Source organism: Myripristis murdjan, chromosome 19, assembly GCF_902150065.1.
Source record: "Myripristis murdjan chromosome 19, fMyrMur1.1, whole genome shotgun sequence".
NCBI classification, from domain to species: domain Eukaryota; kingdom Metazoa; phylum Chordata; class Actinopteri; order Holocentriformes; family Holocentridae; genus Myripristis; species Myripristis murdjan.
Genome location: NC_043998.1, coordinates 5,019,956 through 5,040,341, shown reverse-complemented (window position 1 = coordinate 5,040,341; position 20,386 = coordinate 5,019,956). Strand labels below are relative to the sequence as shown.

The 20,386-nt window shown below is 41.8% G+C and overlaps 1 protein-coding gene across 1 annotated transcript; it reads left to right on the top strand.

Moving 5' to 3' along the window:
* Positions 1 to 6,411: 6,411 nt before the first annotated feature.
* On the top strand, positions 6,412 to 14,647 carry LOC115378369 (elongation of very long chain fatty acids protein 6-like). The gene is made up of 4 exons (XM_030078616.1): positions 6,412 to 6,698; positions 10,049 to 10,180; positions 12,727 to 12,878; positions 13,758 to 14,647. Exons 1-4 carry the CDS (start codon positions 6,604 to 6,606, stop codon positions 14,186 to 14,188), a joined length of 810 nt encoding a protein of 269 aa, XP_029934476.1. The 5' UTR covers positions 6,412 to 6,603; the 3' UTR covers positions 14,189 to 14,647.
* Positions 14,648 to 20,386: the final 5,739 nt, after the last annotated feature.

Sequence of the window (20,386 nt, the reverse complement as noted above, 5' to 3'; positions counted from 1 at the left end):
GCCTACAGACACGCGCTACAGACAAAACACTCCAATGCCAACTTTTTCCTGCCAAGGGCAAAACTTGCTAAGGTCTATGCCGTCTATCACTGGCGCATATGACTCACTGACAGTGGCGTTTGGCGAATGATGTCCTGTATAGGTGTATGTGCATGACCTTTCTGGTGCATGCGTCTCCTACAGGTCTACGAGGACGGCTGTATCTGTCTGTGATGCAGTGTACCGTGGCTCAAGTTATGCACTTCATTACTGGCCGCTTGCTTGCATCTGAGACACGGTGCACACCACTAAAAGCGCTATAGTGTGCGCTAAACCTCAAAAACGCACAGGAAGCGGGCGTCTCGCTCAGTCATACCTTCAATTAGACGATCGCGTTGAGTGTCTACTTACCAGAAAAATCTGCTGCTATCTGCGGTGAAGGACTATACCCGCCCGTGGCATTGCCTACCGGGTGCCAGAGATGATAAGATGCTGTTGCAACGCCGTCTGCTGCAGGCAACAAGCCGATAGTGCCACTGCAGTCCACATTTATCCGCTTCCTCCAGCTCCTGTGGTATGTGTGTGTGCGGTGTGTGTGTGAAGGAGAGAGAGAGAGTGTGTGTGTGTGTGAATGGGGTGTCGGCGGGGGGTGTTGGTATGTTTCACGTCAGGCTTGAAACAGATGTGATGGTGAATAGTCCTGAAACGGACAGCTCCTCGTCCCCTCGTGGGGTTATTATCATCCGCCCCAACATACAGACATCTCAACTCTCTCTCTCTCTCTCTCTCTCTCTCTCTCTCTCTCTCTCTCTCTCGCTCTCTCTCTCTCTCTCTCTCTCTCTCTCTCTCTCTCCCTGCCTCCCTCCCTCCCTACCGGCTCGGGCATGCCCAGTCTCTGTCTCCTCCTTAGCAGCAGTTATCACTTGCAGGTATGACAAGTTATTCAAGAAGAACCGCGTTATGTGATCCAGGGCTGTTTGTTCCTTTAAAAAAAACCTAATGCAGCATTAAAAGGAAATAAACCCGCAACTGGACTATTTGGCATGCCAGCTCCATCTCCTCGGGTCTGCTGGCTCCCACTGCTCCCAAGCTCGCTTAATTATTCAGCTGTTCAAGGTGAAGAAGGTTGCCATCACATGTCAAAAAAAAAAGAATAAATTAAAGTTGCATGTTTTAGGAGATGCAGTTTTAGACTTGATCTGATGGGAGGTGATAAACAATTTGTTGGGTAATGCGCATGGGCAACACTCACTGTCAAATCTATTCAGGTGTTTCCTGGTAATGATAAGGGAGATGAGACTTTGATGATCGCACTTTGATGGGGAATCAGGTGATATAGTCCTGTATGAACAAAGCAACAATGAGACAACTCCTTGATGTGCCTCCGTTGCCCAAAAGTGTTGCTGTGTGTTACTGCTTTGCCCCGTTGTTTCTGTGCATTAATGAGACCCTACTGCAATTTGTATGATCTGAATGTCAAAACAGGAGCCCTGAAGATAACAAATTTGCCCAACATTTTGTGTTGGCAGTGACTATGGCAGTACTCATGTTTGTCTAATTCATTGACTATATTTGCTAAAGGCATTAATGCACAGTTACATTGCCCTGAAATTATATTATCAATGTACTCCAACATTAGTGTACTCAACCCTAGTGTACTTCAAATGGAGAGGTGCTGCTACACTGCACGCATTATAACAGGAAATTAATACATTATAGATATCTAGAATTGGGACACCGGTGGTTCAGTGGTATAATGTTCCTGGCAAGGAGATCGCGCGCAAGTGTATGGATTCAAATTGGACTCATTCAGTTTCCTATCCTTACTATCCAGCCTCATATCACCCCCTACAAAACAAACAAACAGAACAGACTCAAGGCTCTGTTGGAGGAGCTTTACCAGCAAGTTTGTACATGTTGTGAACAGGTACAGCTTTCAGTTCAGCTTTGTATGAAAAGAGCTGAGAGTGCAAAGACAGAAATGAGGGTCAGGCCTAATTTGTGTTAAAAACAGTGGAAGTAGAGATAAAATTACCACAGTGAGGAGATAATTTTCCCCCTCTGAAACAATTCTCTCTGTGTTTTATCACTTGATTGAATCAGCACATTTGGAATAATTTATATCATCATGGGTGGCAATCCTTGAAATCCAGCACCCAAAATAATAGGTTAGACCTGGCAGATAACACATAAAGTATACCAAGCCACCTCTGGTTGGAGAGAAGCATCAGAGTAAACGAGTTAAAAAGTGAGAAGTATATCACATGTCTGCTCTGCTCTTATAGAGGCTTGGATATTTGAATATGGTGCTAATGGGGTCTGCTGACAGAGGACCCTAACTCATTACAGACTCATAGTTGTTGGATTCCCAGCGCCTCCTCCCCCACCTCCTTCTGCTCCTCTGTTCCACTGGACAGAAGGGAGTGTGTTTATGTTGTTATGGTTAGTCAGAGCAGAGGATATATCTGACAATTCATCTCTTCAGTAGTGAAAAAACTCATTTTCAGTTTGTCAGCCATTAATTTAAGAAAACAGACTCTAGGGTAATTAAACCTAGATAGCACATAAATTACAATGCCATCATCCAATTCGGCTGAAGAAAAGAAAAAATTGCAAGCCTTTGTAGCTTCAACAACCCCAATATAGGCCAGTGGCTTCCTACTATAAAAACAGGACAGAACATGCAGTAACTTGCAAACTGCAGTGTAATACAAGCAATCTAAATTGTTTTTACCAGTGATACAATCTTGTTACCCTTTGATCTGTATAATCAGTGCATGAAAGTGTACAGTGATTTGATTTTTGCCCTGCTGATAAGCGGTGCCTAAGGATGGCCATGTTAATCCATCTGTCCATCTATTCAACACTTAACACCAAGACACCATAATCTCTAAATTCATTCTGATAGGTTTGTCATGAAATATAGTCAGCACCACCTTGTCAATTTTGGTGACCTTGTAACTCTTCCCTGTAGTGCCACCATCAGGCAAATTTTGGATTGTACACAGTATATCAAAATCTACTGTGTGGATTGACATGAAATTTGGTGACAATATTGATGCTCTGCAGAGAAATGAACCCTGTCAATTTTGACTTTATAGTACCTTTATGACCTTTTTTCTAGTGCTACCCTCTGGCCATATATTTGACTAGTGCACAACACATCTGTAAATATAATGGATGGATTGCCAGATGTAATGGATGTAATTTGCTGAGTGTGCCCATGCTTCCTAGAGGATGAACCCTATCAATTTTGGTGTTCATATCACATTTCCTCTAGTGCCACCCTCATGCCAAATTCTTCCTCCCTTTCTCATACTCTCTGTGTTCCCCCAAGCCAGTGGGGTGCCAGCGATGGACTGCACTTGTTTTTCATACAACATTTGAGCTAAAGCTAATAGCTCATTAACTTCCTTTTCTGAGCAATGTGTGTGTGTGTGTGTGTGTGTGTGTGTGTGTGTGTGTGTGTCCTCTTCAAGTCACTGAACATACTGCGTAGTTGCAGAAGGCTGTTGCAGTTGCTCCCGAAATGAGATGAAGGGACCAGCAGGGGTCCATAGGCGACTTCTATCAGGTCCCTGGCAAAATGCACAGTAGCATAATTTCATCATTATTTCTCTACCTATTGCAGCTGACACAAAGAGAAAATGAGGATGAATATTGGTGCAGACAGTAGATATTTACAGAATTATTCTGTATGTAATCACCTGTCACAAACAATCATATGTGGTTCCTTGGGATAAAATCTGTTTAAACAGGGGTCTGTGGTAAAACACGCATATGTAGGAAAAAATATTGGGAACCTCTGGCCACTGCATTGGCACGAAGCAGCAATGTTGTGTTCTTGACTGCCATCTGCTGGCAGCGAGGGAGAGTGTGTACTCTGGGAAAATGGATCAAAGGGCAGCAGCAGGGCATCGAGTTTAGAGCTGTGCGTCCCATTTGTCTCTCTGTGCCAGCAGCTCTGGCCAGATGACTGGCAACGGGCAGACTATGTGGCACTTCTCTGTCTCTCACAGCCTAGTTTTTCTCTGTGTGTGTGTGTCCTCAGTGGACTGACAATAAGCCCTCTATTCCACCCCTGCAGCTCCACTTTGCCATTCAAGTGTGTCATTCAGTCTAAAGGCTGTTGCATTTGGGTTGAAGCAGGTTTATGTGTGTTTAAGCTGTATGCCCTCGGTCATTTGCACAGCAGCTATAACATAAGATGCACACTGTGTGCCAAGACTCCCCCTCACTTTAATTTACATACATTAAAGTGCCTCTGACTTCGTCCAGAAGATGGTGCTATGTTCATTCTTGTCCCTTAGTATTCCAGGCACAACACTGCCTTGTCTCCAACTATGTCTTATAAACAGATAATCAGCCTGTCTGTATCTTTCAATTTGAGAAATAGAGTTAGCTTTTCAAAATGATATATATATCTATTTAAAATATATTCATAGTGTACATATAATTATAGCAGGATCAGAACTCATTGGTGTTTGGTATCCATTTGGTTGTCACTACAGCCTGGAGTTCACAGTCTCACACACCCATCTTTCCCACCGTATTACTTAAAGTGTTGGAGAAATACCAGAAATACCAGTGTCTTTTATTATTCAGATAACTTAGTCAGATAATGTGCCACAGCAATTTCATTAGCTACTTGGAGTTAACCTGGCTGAACTGTGAATATTGATTTTTTTCCCCCCCTTATTATTTCTTGCCTCTCAGCACCAGAAAAGTGTAAAATAATCCCCGAATGAACTTTGGACGGAATACTACACGACCTTCCCATTTGGGTGGAGAACTTCTGGTTCACAGTGTAGCATGTCTGTTCTGTAACCACTCACCTGATTGCTGCGGCTCCCAGTGTAAAAGACTCATTGCCCTTTTGCACAGATTGCAAGACTGCATCAATGAGCAAATTGAGACTGTTAAGCAATTACAGATAGAATGACTGTGCACACACTCTGCCTGTAAAGATAAGGAACATTCTGCTGCACAGGTGTGTGAAGATAGTGTGTGGATGTTACACGGTGAGTTGGCAGTAGTTTATCTATTGTGAGACTGTGCAAAATAACTATGTGGGATTTATTCCCTTGGAAATACAGCTGTCATGTCATGTCAGTGTCATGTCATTCATTCAAAATTCATGATGCCTGGTGAGACACCATAGGCTTGCATTTTTGAATTTCCAGTCACCTCTTGCCCATACCTCACCTTAGTTTTCACACATTTTTTAAATATTATGATTTCTATGATTCATGGGACACTTTTACAGCAAATTATATCCTTTTAATTAATATCAAACAAAGTGAAAATATTTAAATGTGGATGGGTAAAAGAAAAAACACAAACCAATACTTTTCTGGAAACAACATGTTGTGCCTAATGGTGGTTATAATCCCTTACAGTTATCACCGACTGGCGGTCATATTTTGCACCTTTTACATGCCACGGTCGCTCTGATCCGAGCAGACCGACTGGTTTTACATGGGAGTGGGTTAGGTCAGTACACCCAATGTCAACGACTATCACTACAGGATGATGTCACAGACAAGCCCCGCCCACCTGCCTCCATCACCTCATGCTCCTTCCCGGCTCGTGGGAGGGAGAGAACGTGCTCGCAATTAGCAGCGTCAATCACGCCAGAAACATACCGGAAATAATTGACATTACCTTCAAAATAAGGGGATATTATTAGTACAATTGGAAGTACTGGTGTGTGAACAAAATAAATCCAATCAATAAAAATGCCCAAAAAAACCTTTTCCAAGCAGCAGGCTCCCTTCAATTCTGTCTGTTTTAGGCTTCATGTCCAGTCATGTCACTGACAGTGTGCTCTGGCTTACCTCAGCTGACTTTGGCCCCTGCAGCCAATTTGCAGTTTCTAAGGATGGCTGTGCTGTAGCTATGTAATTTTTTTTAAAGATTTCTTTTGGCATTACTGCTTTATTTGACAGTGACAGTAGACACAGGGAGGAAAGGCAGGGGAGAGAGAGAGGATGAAACGGCTCGGATTCAAACCCAGGCCACTGCGATAGGGACATGGCCCTGACAAGTGGTACGTGCTCTACCATGTGAGCCTCTGTGCTAGAGTTGACTTTTGTCAGAGTTGTCTGGTAAGACTCTATCTTGGTGAGTCTTGTGTGTGAGTGTGTGTATTTCTGGCACTCCGCATGTAGGCCTATATTTGATTGCAGTCTTGAATAATCCAACATGGTGAACGCTTTGTGAAGGATATGTTCAGAGAATCACACAAAAACATATATTCATTTACTACAGGTTTCACCATGTATGCATGTTTATATTCAATTTCATTTATGCACAAAGTTTGGGAATGGTTGCAAATGAGGGTTTTATTTTGAAAAAAGTGCAGCCGGAAATATTAAGTTTCATTCTGGTTGACTTGACAGCGATGTGCGCGTGTGAGTGACAGTAGGGAAGTGCATCTGACGCCGTATCTTCCATCAGATCTTAACTGGTGGCTGTGCGGTTAATATAAAGCCGGATTTAAGAACAGTCGAGAAAGTGAATTGACTCCCTGAGGTTTATTCGTCGTGGTCAGATTTATTTTGTTTCCTACAAACCGCTGGGAATCCTCCAAAAAAAAAGAGAGCCTGAAACATCGTTACAAAAATGAACGAGAGTGAGCACGGGTACCCACTAGAAGAGTACGACTTCGAGCGGCGTTTCGACGAAAGAGTGGCGTTTGAATGGATGCAAGAAAACTGGTAAGTCAGAAGAAAACTTGACTTACTTGGAAAAAAAAAAAAAAAAAAAATACCGACGAGGTTCGCACTTAGTTCCGTCAGTGGAGTGCAGGGCTCTGTCCCCGGTCCATCACGTCCTGTCCGTGCTGCACGCCACGCGGGACCCAAATACTGTTGTACCGACTTGTTACATTAAACTTGTTACATCCCTTCGCACTAAACTGATACACTGCAAAACACTGATGTTCAGGTTGTAACAATGTAACTGGCTAGTGGTGGTCTATGACAATAAGAAAGCCTGTCCACCTGCTTCTATTCAAATCCCCCTTGAGGATGCGTGACAAGACCTGTTCAACTTCACAGAGCAGACTCGCTCTTATGAAAACTTACCTTTTGCATGAACAAAGAACACCTTCCAGTTTTCAGAGCATATGCTTTTGCTGACTTAAGTCTGTTAAGAAACTGACTTTTCATTTCCACTCACCGTTATTAAGTAAGCCACAGCGAGTGCAGGTGCTGAATTTATGAAAAAGATACTGTATGCTTGGGTATGTTTACCAAGGGATGAATTATGCTTTCTTCCATTCCTAAGAGGAAACATGCTCACACCAGAGATATTGTACCACTCTGGTTATTCAGGTGCTCCTCTCGTTGTCCAATAAGATGTCTGCTAGAGAGGGTGTGATTTATTAGTAAAATTACATGCAAGGAAACCAGTAGTACAACTACATTTTTTGCTGGGAGGTTCACTTGCAGTAGTAACTCGCAGCATCGTGCAGGGCAGCAACTTAATTCTGCTACGTTTCTGCTGCATAAACACGCAGACTGTCACATTCAGACTCTGAAGTCCAGGGAAATGTGCAACGCCAGCCAAACTCAGCCCATTTCCCAACCAAACAAGCCTGACAAGCAGCACCATGCTGCGTGTACAGGATGGAAAAGCTTAGCACCTCGAAACTAACAAGTGAAAAATACCACTGATGCTTTGCTGGTATTTGACATGCAGGCCTCCAGAAGTTGTGAGTAATGGAATCGAGCTGCTTCAGCGTTCTTGTGCTGATTAGCCCAGTGACTTCGTCAGTACGGGTCAAGGATTTGCTTTCAGACAGCATTTACTCCTTCACGTATCAGTTCCTTTCACAAACCTCTCTCTGAGGGAATAAGTAGGGCTGGAAGAGAGGAGGAAATGTGATGAGAGTGGAAGAGAGATGAGTGGTCAGTGATCCGATCATTTAAGCCGTCTGATCTTCTGTTTGACCTCCCTTCGCTTGATTTCCTTCTTATGTCTGTCTCTGCGCCTATCTGTCCTCATCCTCCCCTCACTCTCCTGCTTCACTTCATTGTCATCTGTCATGAATTTCCTTTTCTCCCTTTATTTCCAGAAGACGCACACTTGTGCATGCAAGCGGCGCTCACACACGTACACAGTGTGAAAGAGTAGTTAAGGGAGCCAGGCGTCACATTGCACCAGGCCACCACAGTTTACAGAGAAGGAGATGTTCTGCCATATCAGCTGTCACTGTCTCGTTGTCAGGCAGTATTATTAATTAATCATACACATTCTGTTGGTACGTCTCCTTCTCAGCCTTTCTGTTTCACACACACACACACACACACACACACACACACAGTCTCCATAGTGGGAGCTTTTCATGTGTGTATATATGTGTCTAAGACCTTTCGTGACAGTCAGCGGTATGCCCCTTTCACTGTTCTAACACTGGTTTCCATTTTGGTGTCTGCAAAGGTGTTGATTTCTGCGTGTCACTGGGGCCAGACTGGGAACGGTCACCACAGCACAAGCCCCAGTAGCCTTAACTGGGTCAAGCAGCAGCATCTCTTCAACATAATATGTTTTCTGCCAATCTGGATTAATCATCTGGTCCATTCCCAAACCCCTCCAGATACACGCACAAACATGCACACTTGCTCACGCACATCTTTTAATCAACAGGGTTGCTTTTTTTCTGTCTTTTGCAGCTTTTGCCTGGCTCACACACACACACACACACACACACATCATCCACACTAATTTTTTTCTTACGCCATTTAGTATTCAGTTCAGCTGGTTTTGACTGAATTCATGAGTTGACCTTTTCTGACATTCTTGGCCACTTGGCTCTGTCGTCACATTTTGCTCCTGGCTGTTATTGAAATAGTATCAGTAGCCATTAATAAGCCGGGCAGACAGCACCGAATCAAATTGCCTCATCAGTCTGGACCAGCAGACAAAATGGTCAGTATGTCAACTGCTAATCTCTGTTAATCCTTTGCTATAATTATAAATGAGGACCACAAGATAACGATGCTAGGCAGGGTGGATTAGAGGTCATGTGTTTTGCCAGATTCACTTCATGGCACTTTATTTGATCAGGACTCCATTCAGTTGTACTAATTTCTCATAATGATTTCCAGGCACCCACTGATGCATAAAAATGAGGCAGACTACAACATCATTAGAATCCATAATTTACAGAAGTTTTTAAATTTCTGTGTAATTGTAGGTTAAAAGCCAACTACATAATTTGTTGGCCAGTCAGTTGCCTACAGCAATCCAGACAGCCTCTCAGATGTCATATTTGTTTGATCACAGCAGTCTGGTTCACTCCCAGTCACCCTAATTGTGTAATATCCTTATGTAACAGTATCACATCTGTATAATGATTTACTGTTTCAGTGTTTGAGTACTAGCAGAGCTGTTTGGCTGTGGAAGTGGTCTTCCTCATTTGATAGCTAGATGCAGCTTAAATGCAAGTTGGGTTGCTGAAGCATTTTTGAGGTTCGGATCATTCATATTTGATAATGGCTCAGAAACATTTTGAATTAATAGCCTTATGGTATGGAGAGTTTTTTTTTCTTTATAAACTTTATAAACTGTCCTGCTGTCACAATAAATACAACAGTATGATTATGTGCTCTCAATTTGATTTACGGTCCTGTTCTCAGTATCCAAACATACAGGCTACATTAGAGGCATAAGTTGCACCAATACTACTAGTACTAGCATTGACATCATTTTCAAAATTCTAGTCTGTTCTGTTCTATTTGCAGATCTCTACATGCATACTCTGTGGATAGAACTCTGGACTTTTAGACCGCACAGAGCAATCATTATTACATGAGGTGTTGGAGTGACAGATAAAAAAAGATACCTTTTAAGAGCCAAGTTGATGTTCTGATAATGTGGAGCTTTTTATATCTTACCAATTGGCAAAGCATGACTGAATTGAAAGACCTTCAAACAGAAGGTGCTGTGAAGCCACCAAGTGATTATTTTCCTGCTTGCTAACATCAAGACGTTTAGAGCACCACCACACTAGCGATTGCTGCTGTGCTAATCTGTGTGCCATGGTGTGATCTTGTCTCCACAGGAGCAAGTCCTTCATGTTCTGTGGCCTGTATGCTGCATTAATATTCGGGGGCCAGCATTTCATGAGGGAAAGGCCGAAGCTGAACCTGCGTCGCCCGCTGGTGCTGTGGTCACTCAGCCTGGCCATCTTCAGGTGAGTGACAGCTGGAACTCAGTGGTATTTTCCACACAGTGTTGAGCCAGCCTGTATTAATAGGAATGGGGCTCTAACAAAATTGCACATACTGTAATAGTCTGAAGGTAAAAATCATTACAGGCCAAAGTATCATTTTCTGTCTTTTTATTGGAGCATGAAATGTGGAGGTGAGAATAACTTGCAAAAAAAGAGCTTAGTAGTTTTTTCCCAGAGGGGAGAGTGGAATGTATTTATAAGTAGAAGTGGTTTTCTATAACAGGAAAAGACTTTATCTTGGCATCTTAAGCAGCATCATTTTTTGTTTTGGGAATGTTTTTGGCCTTTTGCATAAGGCCAAAGTCATACTTGTGAGTCAGAGAATCTGAAGATATCAATAAGAATGGAGTTTTGCTGAAAACTTCTCCAAAAGTTATTGAAATCACAGTATCAACAGCTGCAGTTTCCAAAGGCTGAAAATTCTGGGAAATGATGTTTGAAGCTTTGCAAACCAGGTATTCTGATGCTTTGCATAGTCTCTGGCCCTTAATTAAGGTCATGTGCTTGATAAAATCACTTGTTTTATTCAAATTGTACACTTTGTTCAGGCTTAGAGGGTGATGTCTCACTGGGGCCACCTATGGTAAAAATGTATGTCTTTTATGGCACTGTATGCACTTTGGGTAAAAGAATCAACCAAATTGCATACATTTGGTTATTTTATAAGCATTTAAAAAGAAATTGTAGTAATTGTAGTTTTGGTTATACTAAATATACTAAAGTCACAGCATTTGAACAATGTTTACAGCAATGGGTGGCAGGGGTACTCAGCTACTTGCAGTTTCAGTTGCAATATTGGTTGCTATTGTGCTTTTAAAATGCCTCCTAGATACAGTGCCTCTGTCCACAAAAACTGACTAATTGTGCTATGATTGCCATGGCTGCCTGGGTAAACAGGAAGATCAGAGAATCGTTATTCCATTTGGGGTGGGGGGTGGGGGCTGAGGGAGAGCTCTCAGAGATGCATCTGCATTAGACAGTGTACTGGTCAGCCAGAAGCCCAAACTGTCACCACGCTACTAACAGGATTCACAGCCATGTTAAAAACTCAAATAAAAGGATTTATGCCAGATTTTACAGAATGGCTAGTGGTCAAGATACCTGCACACCTTTAAACACTTGATGCACAGACTGCATTGCAATACACTGCATACTGCATTTTATAGAATGTAAATATGACAATACCTATACAGTAGTAGCTTGGTCCCCTTTCCTGTATTTATACTCCCTATGCACTTTGTCTGTAGGTTATGGGATTATAATCTTCTGATTTAGCTACAAAATCCTCTTTTTATGCTGCTGTTACTCCAGCCCTTTGAAATTAGATGGACACATTTTATTTACATGCCATTAGCCCAGGGAACCTAGATTATAGTTAATACCCTGGAAAATAATTCCGTTTATATGATGCTCCTCATGAAATCCAATTACCACATGAAAGCCATTTGTTTAGTATTTACAGCATCTGGCTCTAAACCTGAGTGTAAGTGTCTTTTTATATTGAGTTGTTCTTTGTTACCTTTTTTCTTTTACCAGCTACTGAAAAAAAGAGTCAAAACAGCAAAGACAGTCTGCTGTGTAACTGGAGCCAGAGTAGAAGAGCTTGTTTACATCATGACCCACTTGGCAGGTGACAAGAGGCAGGGTTGCTGTCCCAAACTCTGCAGCAGGTCCATCATCAGTGGATCTGTCTAGAGCCCACTGAGCTTTGCCTCTAATCCTAATCCCACAGCAGTGGGCATGACCTGCACTCTTTCACTCTGCTGGAACTGGCTGCAAACAGGGCAAAGTAGCGTGATGTTTGGGTGTCCTGCTGGCTCAGTGGACTTAAATAAATACAGTACCATCGAAAAGCAGGTGTGACTCATGTGAGTCATGGCCTTTGTCTCACACCATCCCCACTCTCTTGCCTGACAGCAAAGTCACTACACTACCTTCTGTACTAGAAAGCCTTAAAAATAATATCCATGATAAAAGACAGCAATGAGAGGAAACACCCACAGTATAATCCAAACACCTGTAGTGTTTTAGAGTCAGTAGAGATAACCTGTTACCAAAAGAGACTGTGCTGTTTGTAGCGATTGGGGACAGTAGTACTAGCATGCAACTTATCTCATGTTTTTCCACTGCTCTCAAAAGTATTAAGTTACATGGGCAGGCAAATTACTTCCTAGAACCTCAGCAGATCAATACATAATTGCAGCACAACTGAAGGGGTCTTTGACTTTTTATGGAATTAGGTGATGAGTGAATTATGCCTGTATGGCTGTCAGCAGAGCTGAGACAATGTACAGTTGAATGTGCTGTTTAGTTCAGTTCAGTCTCATCAATCAAGGCATGTCTTATCTGTTCCCAGCATTAACACAATGAATACATGTTTATAAATAAGTATTGTTATAATGTTATAGTATCTACAGGTAGCTCAAGCCATCAGTTTGTCACAGATAATGTCTCTTAGATGAGCAGTTATAGACAATCATGATGCATTATGTGGGTTTGTTCCTCAGTATCATCGGAGCGGTCAGGACTGCCAACTACATGCTGCACGTCCTTACCACCAGTGGCTTCAAACAGTCGGTGTGTGACCCTGGCTTCTACAGCGCCCCCGTCAGCAAGTTTTGGGCCTATGCCTTTGTCCTCAGCAAGGCCCCAGAACTGGGTAAGACTTCCTGTTTCCTGACAGTCCTCTGTGCTGGCGTGAGAAAGTGCTAGCAGATCCTCATACTAAACTGAAAAGAAACGTGAGCAGAGTGGTCTTACAGGTCAAGATGAAACTTATGCCTCTGTCACCAGCAAATGAAAGATGTTGTACTGAAGAAACAAGGTTTAGGGGCATGACCTTTGCTAAACTTCCTGTCAAGCAGTTGAAAACTGTGCTATTGTGGGAGCACGGGGGTTTAAGATTCACTGTGTCAGAGTAGCAGTGATGCCATGCATTACAACTGGCTATTTACATCAGAGATCTACTAGCCATTTACACTGAAGACACACAGAGGACAAACATAAAAATTAACCTTGAGTGACCAAGTCATTTTTCTCCTTATGCTTTTCTCTCACAGCACTTAAACTTTCTAGTGCATTTATATTGATCCACAAATTACCACTAAAGAGGCCTGCCCCAGAATCATGACGCTGTCTTCCTTTCTGCACAGTGATCTTCTCACTTCATGCTCTGTGTCAGAGACTCAATTGCCCTGGTAAATGATGGTGGATGCTGACACGGCAAATATTATTCCATTAGCTTATGATTGATATACCACACATTTCCTCGGCTGCAGATAAGGACACCCTAGTTCTTCCTCCTTGAGCCATTATTATACAGCACAGGCATGGAGTATACCATACTAAACCAGTTTAAAATGACTGACATTCTTATTTATTCACGTAAGCACTATAAATCAGTCAGTCTTAATACTGACATTTGAAGGGCAGGGTCAAAAAGGATGGCTCATCCTGATAGCGCAGTTTGCCAAGAATGCACCAATATCTGTATGTCAGAGGTTTTGACAGTGAATGATTTCTCCATCTCCTCCCCCAGGGGACACAGTGTTCATCGTGCTCCGTAAGCAGCGCCTCATCTTCCTCCACTGGTACCACCACATCACGGTGTTGCTCTACTCCTGGTACTCCTATAAGGACCAGGTAGCAGGCGGAGGCTGGTTCATGACCATGAACTACATGGTGCACTCCCTCATGTACACCTACTACGCTGCGCGGGCGGCAGGAATGCGGGTGCCCCGGGCCTGTGCCATGATCATCACAGCCACCCAGATCCTGCAGATGGCGATGGGCCTGACCGTCCTGGGCCTGGTGTACCGCTGGATGCACGAGGTGCGCTGTCCATCCTACGTGGACAACATCATGTGGGGTACTCTCATGTACCTCAGCTACTTGGTCCTCTTCGCCTCTTTCTTCTACAACAGCTACCTCAAGGGCTCCTCCAGGGAAAAGGGAACCAAGGCACAGTAGGCTGCTTTGATAGGGAGGTGTCTGTACTACGCTGGGCAGTCATATTAAAGTGTGCCATAAGTAGAACTGGCCAACAGTGAATGGCCATGAATGTTTGAAACACAACTGGTTTACTGGTTGCTGGGTCCACCTCTTCTAACTGTGACATTTACACTTGAATTTTTTAGAAATGTCATGACCATGGATTCATTAAAACACACACACACTGTAGTAGTAGAATGTTATGAAAGAGGTGACTGGGGAGCCAGTGCATGGTTAGCACACTTTAATATGTGATCTCATGAATAACAGGGAGTGCAGTACAGAAATGGAGATGATAGAGGAATGTCATGTTTTTGTGTAACTAACATAGTAGTCACTTGGTTTAAATTATTGCCTTTGTTTCTCAGACTATTCACTATCAAATATTTCCAAAAAAAAAAAAAGACTTAAGAGGGCCAAGGTTTTGTCAAGGGGAAATGTTAAATGTTATGTCTGCATGTTTTAATGAAGGAGGGAGTTCTTGATGTATTCAGAATATCGTCACTGTTTATAGCCCCAGCACATTTGTGACCCACAGTATAATTATGATTATAAAACAGGGAACAAATAATTCACAATGCACTGCATGAATGAAGGGTGTGTTCTCTTACTTCTGCATGCATCAGGAACACATTCCAATTTGACATATGCTAGCCTGAAACTGCCGTGGAAACAGTGTGTTCACTTTTGCAGTCATCTGACAGATGACTGGCCTGATACAGTTTCAACATGTCAGTCTCCCATAGCATTGCTCAGTATAAATCACTGAGCAGCATCCTAATCTCTTAAATCTCATTTTTAATCTGTCGGGCTACTGTAAGATCAGACATGTTTAGGTGTTAAAAATAATAAGTACATACTGTGTTGTGATTGTTAGAGACTTCAGACTTAACTTTCCCAATGCAGTTACGGTCTTTGGCATGTGTGCTGTTGCACTCAGCAGCAAGTACACCTCAAGAAATGATACAATCTCTGAGTAACGCAAGGAATTCACTATGACAGACACATTTTTAAATTGACAGCCGTCACTTGTTTTGCAGGAGGAAAGCATAGCGTGAGACGTGCACATAGAAAGCCAGGAACGATGAACTCCTTGGTCCCTTGTCCCTTTTTCTGTTGTGAAATCGTGTTTATGCAATGAGCACATTTTTCTGTTGTCACCTCAGTAGAAGACACTGAACGTAATCCCATCACCATGTCACCTTCAGTCAAATCAAAGCCGTCCTTTACTACTTGTAAGCAACTTCTGCCCTTTTTGTCATAATGATATGGAACTCCGTCCTCTCTTAATGTGCCGTAATACAAGATATTTGGATACACCCAGCCTGACAATGATCCCCATGACATGAATGAGGTGATATGGTTATTGCTACAACATAATATCATTTATATTGCACAAGTCACACAGTAGAACACAGGAAGTAAAAAGGCTTGAAATTCAGTAATATGTAGGAAGAACGCTTTACATTAAAATGCAGGACATTCCCAGAAGTGTTGTCTCTGAAAATATTTGCTTAAACAGGGAAAGGGCTGCTGAGATAATTTATATATGCTACACTCAAACAGCTGCTAAGAACGGAGATAGAAGGGAAAGATAGGAGAGGAGCGCACTTAATGGACTGAGCAATGTGTCCATTGTAAATAATATCTTAAGAATCTATTTATTTTCATAATATGTAATAGTCTCCAGCAGTTCTCAAGTGTACCCGGTAAATGTAAGACTACAAGGGTCTGTTTGTCTTAAATTGTGCAGAGTTGTCTTTGTTTTGTTTGGTTCATTTTGTTCCTTTTTTCCGTCCAAATGCATTTTAGTATTTTAATGCATTTACACATTCTTTATGTCTGCTGACACACTGACCTTGGCACCATTTTTGCCTCAAGTGGAAAGTAATTATGGGTAATTGTAAGGTTAAAGTCTGCCTTATGCAAATAGCCTGTGATATCGGTATTCCACGTGCTGATGATCTATAGTTAATGAACTTTGTGGTATGTGTAGCATAATTTCATACAATCCTCTTTTCCTATATCCCATGAAATATGCCCCTGTGCACATTTTTACCTAACTTTCAGTGAAAGATAAGGTTAGGTAAAATGTCACTGTGCATGTTTAGTTTACACATTCCTTATTTATGTACATGCTCTTACATAGTATAGATTTAAAATGCCTTTGGAAGACGCTTCATTAGAAAAAGGTTTCACAAACGTCAATTTATAGCAAGTACTTTGTAGTAAATACAATGGACTTTGGAAAAAATTGTATTCACACACATTATTTTGTGTGTGTTTACACTGATTGGGGCTTTCAGTAGTAATACATTTTGACATAGACGTTTGTTTTTATTCATGCATCTTGTCTAAACACTATTAATGTATGTTCAGTCCTCGGCTGGCAGCTTCTTGGTTTGTGTATGTTATGACGGAGCTGCAGCTCACTGTGCTACCGTACCGTCCTCTCATAGCCACAGACGTGTGAGTGTGTGTACATTACTGTATTTGAGTCAATGAGTTTTAGTCTCTTGAGGTTGTTTAGGACCTTGTGATGAGAAGCTTCCGGCTAACAAAATCTGTAAATCTGTCTCTCAGACTTCCCTTGTTTCTGCAAGTGAGAGCACTCTTGTTGAAGCAGTAGATGTCAATTCTCCAGGTCTAACTACAAGAACTCTTTGATTTCTACCACCACTGAATTTCCAGTGGGCCCTTAAAGTGGCTACTACAGCACATTGATTTGTATCTCCATCATTTAACCTGTCAGTTACTTTATAACTACTAAAATTATAGGGTCACTATATTGCCACTACAGAATAGCCCTTTTTAGGGGAGAGGAATGCTTTTAAATAGTTTTGCAATGGCACCAGATATTAATCTTTTAAGCTTACCTGATGAAGTTGTAAAGACCGAAACGTCCTTTGGCATATTTAAAAGACGGCATATTGAAAACCCTCAAAAATGTTGATGTATACCACTAACACTAAAGACCACTGTCATGATTTGAGAGATGGCAGGTCTACATGCTGTGCGCTGTTAAACTTGAAACAATTACGAGTCACATGTGCCAAAACAATGCTTCTGCTATTTTCTTTATGTAGGTAAATGTGAGCACACTTGTGTTGGTTTGTGCATTATGTTTACCGATGTGAAATGTCAGACCACATGCTGAGTACACCCCTGTGGATCCTGCTGTCGACTGCAATGGAAGGAAAGATAAATCAAAAAAGAAGGGCTTTGATGTTTCTGTGTTCCAGTGTTGTCAGAATAAATCCATTCTGGTTTTAAAATGTCCCACACTGTTTCATCTTTACGAGTTTTTAAATAATACTTTGCTCTCATATTGGCCTTAGAGTTTGGCTGTATTTTAATTTTAAATGTACAACTTGGTGCCGTCCACATAGAGGTTAGATGGAGAGTAACCCCATGCCAACTTATTTTAATTAAGTTAATATATATAAGTTAATATATCTGTTTTGTGAATGTTTGATAGCAACTATGGATTCATGAATACATTTCACCAATACACTGCACTTGATCCCTAAGTACAATTTAAAGTAGAAGAATTTGTCTTAAGTGACAATGGTGAAAACCCCATAAGTTCAAGTTTAGTCAGTTGTAAAGGGCTTTACATTCCCATGTTTACATCAAACAAGATAAACCCCCCTGACTTAATCCTCATAGCAGGCAAGAAAAAACTCCAGAAAAAAAAAAAAAAAAAAAAGGCTGGGCTGGGGAAAAAAATGTAACCGATCTTGAGAAGGACCACAGGGAGAGGAGACCCCATTCCTGACCAGACAGGGTCCCAGGAGGCCCTTCCAGTTTTGTGCCAGGCCACACCGTTGTCTGCTCACTTCCGCTAATGTTTCATCACGTCGCCTGTCCTGTAAACGTACGGGGTGAGATATGGGTTTGCTGGGAGATTGCAGGTTGATAGAGGACACAGGCCTGCCAGACAAAGCACTGCCTGCTCAGCACATTAGTCTTGTAGCTGTGGGCGGTGACAAGAAGGGACAGAGAGGACACATACACACACACACACACACACACACTGAGGAGCTGAAAGGGAGTTCTGAAACAAGGAATGCACCACATCCCATGAAAGATCAGCAACAATTGCTGGATTATGTCTACAATGAGTCATAATTGGATATATAATGGCACTGTATTTTAAAGTTTGGTCAACCTTCTATGGGAAATATAAAGGTGTTCATGTTTTTGTATTTTTTCATTGACAATTCTCCTAACTCAAATAACTCGTGGATGAATAAAATGGCTTGTCCTTCTCCAAACCCAGAAAACATGCAGTAACCCCCCACTCCCCCCACCAACATTCCCATTTCCCTGCAGACATTTCAGTCTTTAGAAAGACAATAATAACTAAAAAGACACGTAATTTGACTAAACACATTATTATATTAATCACTGCTGATGACATAAGAACAGTGTCTGACCAAGGTCAAGGTGGTACAAATTGCCTAATGGCCCCCCAAAGTTACATAATGAAAACTGATGACACACAGATTTTAATCTGTAGTCAACATAGTGTTTTCTTGGCTCATACCTCAAACCTGTGTCCCACGGCCGAACACAAAGGTTTTAACGCCCAGGAACACTGATTATTCCAGTAGCCTGCAATTTGTCTGACTGGGTCTTGGGTCACAGAGTCTCATCTTGCACATGATCCCAGAAATAGGACAAGAAATAGGCTTAATTGTAAACTAACTTTTTGTTTGCTTGTTTTTACTGCAAAACCCCTTGACATTTCTGCTTGTATATTTCTGTCATGTTGGTATTCACTACAAGCCATCGAGAGACTGCACTGCAAACACTTTGAGCGTGCCAAGTATTGTTGGCTGAGTTACAAAAGTTGTTATATTGACAGCCCGAGTGTTGAAAGAAATGCAGCAGCACAATCATGAATGAATGAAGATGATGATGATGATGATGATTAACAGTGCAAATTAGATAGAGCTTAAATAACAGCTTGGGGATGAACAAGCTATTCAAAACAAGTGTGCAAGACAAAGAAAAATAAATAAATAAGTGGGCTAGACTTAATTTACTGATATAGAAACAAACCAATTAAATAACCAACAACCAGTCAAATAATAATTAAATAATCCAAATAAACAATATTAAGAGAAGCACAGATTTTTTTTTTTTTTTTTTTAGCAGAGTTAAAGTAATAAAAGGTCTGCATTACCAGAAAAGCTGATTCTTTAGCACCACTGAAGCATTATTTCCCATGATGAGCACAGGTTCAGTGTGGCATCATATTTGAGGTGTGACTGCCCTCTTGTGGCAGACATCCGACCAGATTCCAGAGCTTTCTTTCCCTGGCATGGCCAGATGTACTGGCCTGCTGCAGCCTCGGTGATTCTGTGAACTAGCTGGAGAGGCGCCATTTATTTCCAATCTAAACACACTTAATTGAATGCAGCTGTAGGAGCCTGGACCAGGATGCACACGAGGTGCCACGTGAGCCCACTCTTGCTGCCTTCAGGTGCTGCTGAAAATACAGGACTTAAAACTAATTAATAAATACAGTATGTGGAAAAGGTAACTTAAAGTGATAACCACGACTGAGAAAAGTGTGAGTTTTTTCTTGGTCATGAGGTCCTTGTATGCTAGGAAAAAATAAATACAACATAGTGCGTCCTCATCTGCTTTTGCTCGGTAAATAAACCATGTAACAAAAGCTTTCTGGTGTCTTTTTAGGCCTTTTGGGATCAGGCGCTGCATGGCTAAACAGCAGCAGGATATAGAGCAGAAAATACCGCGCATCAAACGGTTGTTTTCATTAATTTAGCCAAAAAGTTTCACTTTTGCTTTTAGCTGGTGAAACAGCCCCCTTATTGAGGGACACATTTCAGCATCTGAGGTAATTTATGACTTTCCCGGTTTTGTTTACCCTTTCCCACTGAAGCTATTTTGCGTCTTTCATGTGCGCTCATGTCGTCATTTTCAAATTTTTCTCAAAATATGAAGGGTGTATGTTAGTTGTAGCAGTGTTGTATTTTAGTGTATGCCATTTGACAGTCTATTCCTCCTAATAAATAAGCAAATATGTACCTGGGTGTGTTTTATGTATGTTTTTAGTCGAACTTTTAGGCGTACACATTGTGCATACTATACTTGGCTAACCGCATGTCTGGTACAAATGTCCTCTGAGGCCCAGTTCTGTGTAGC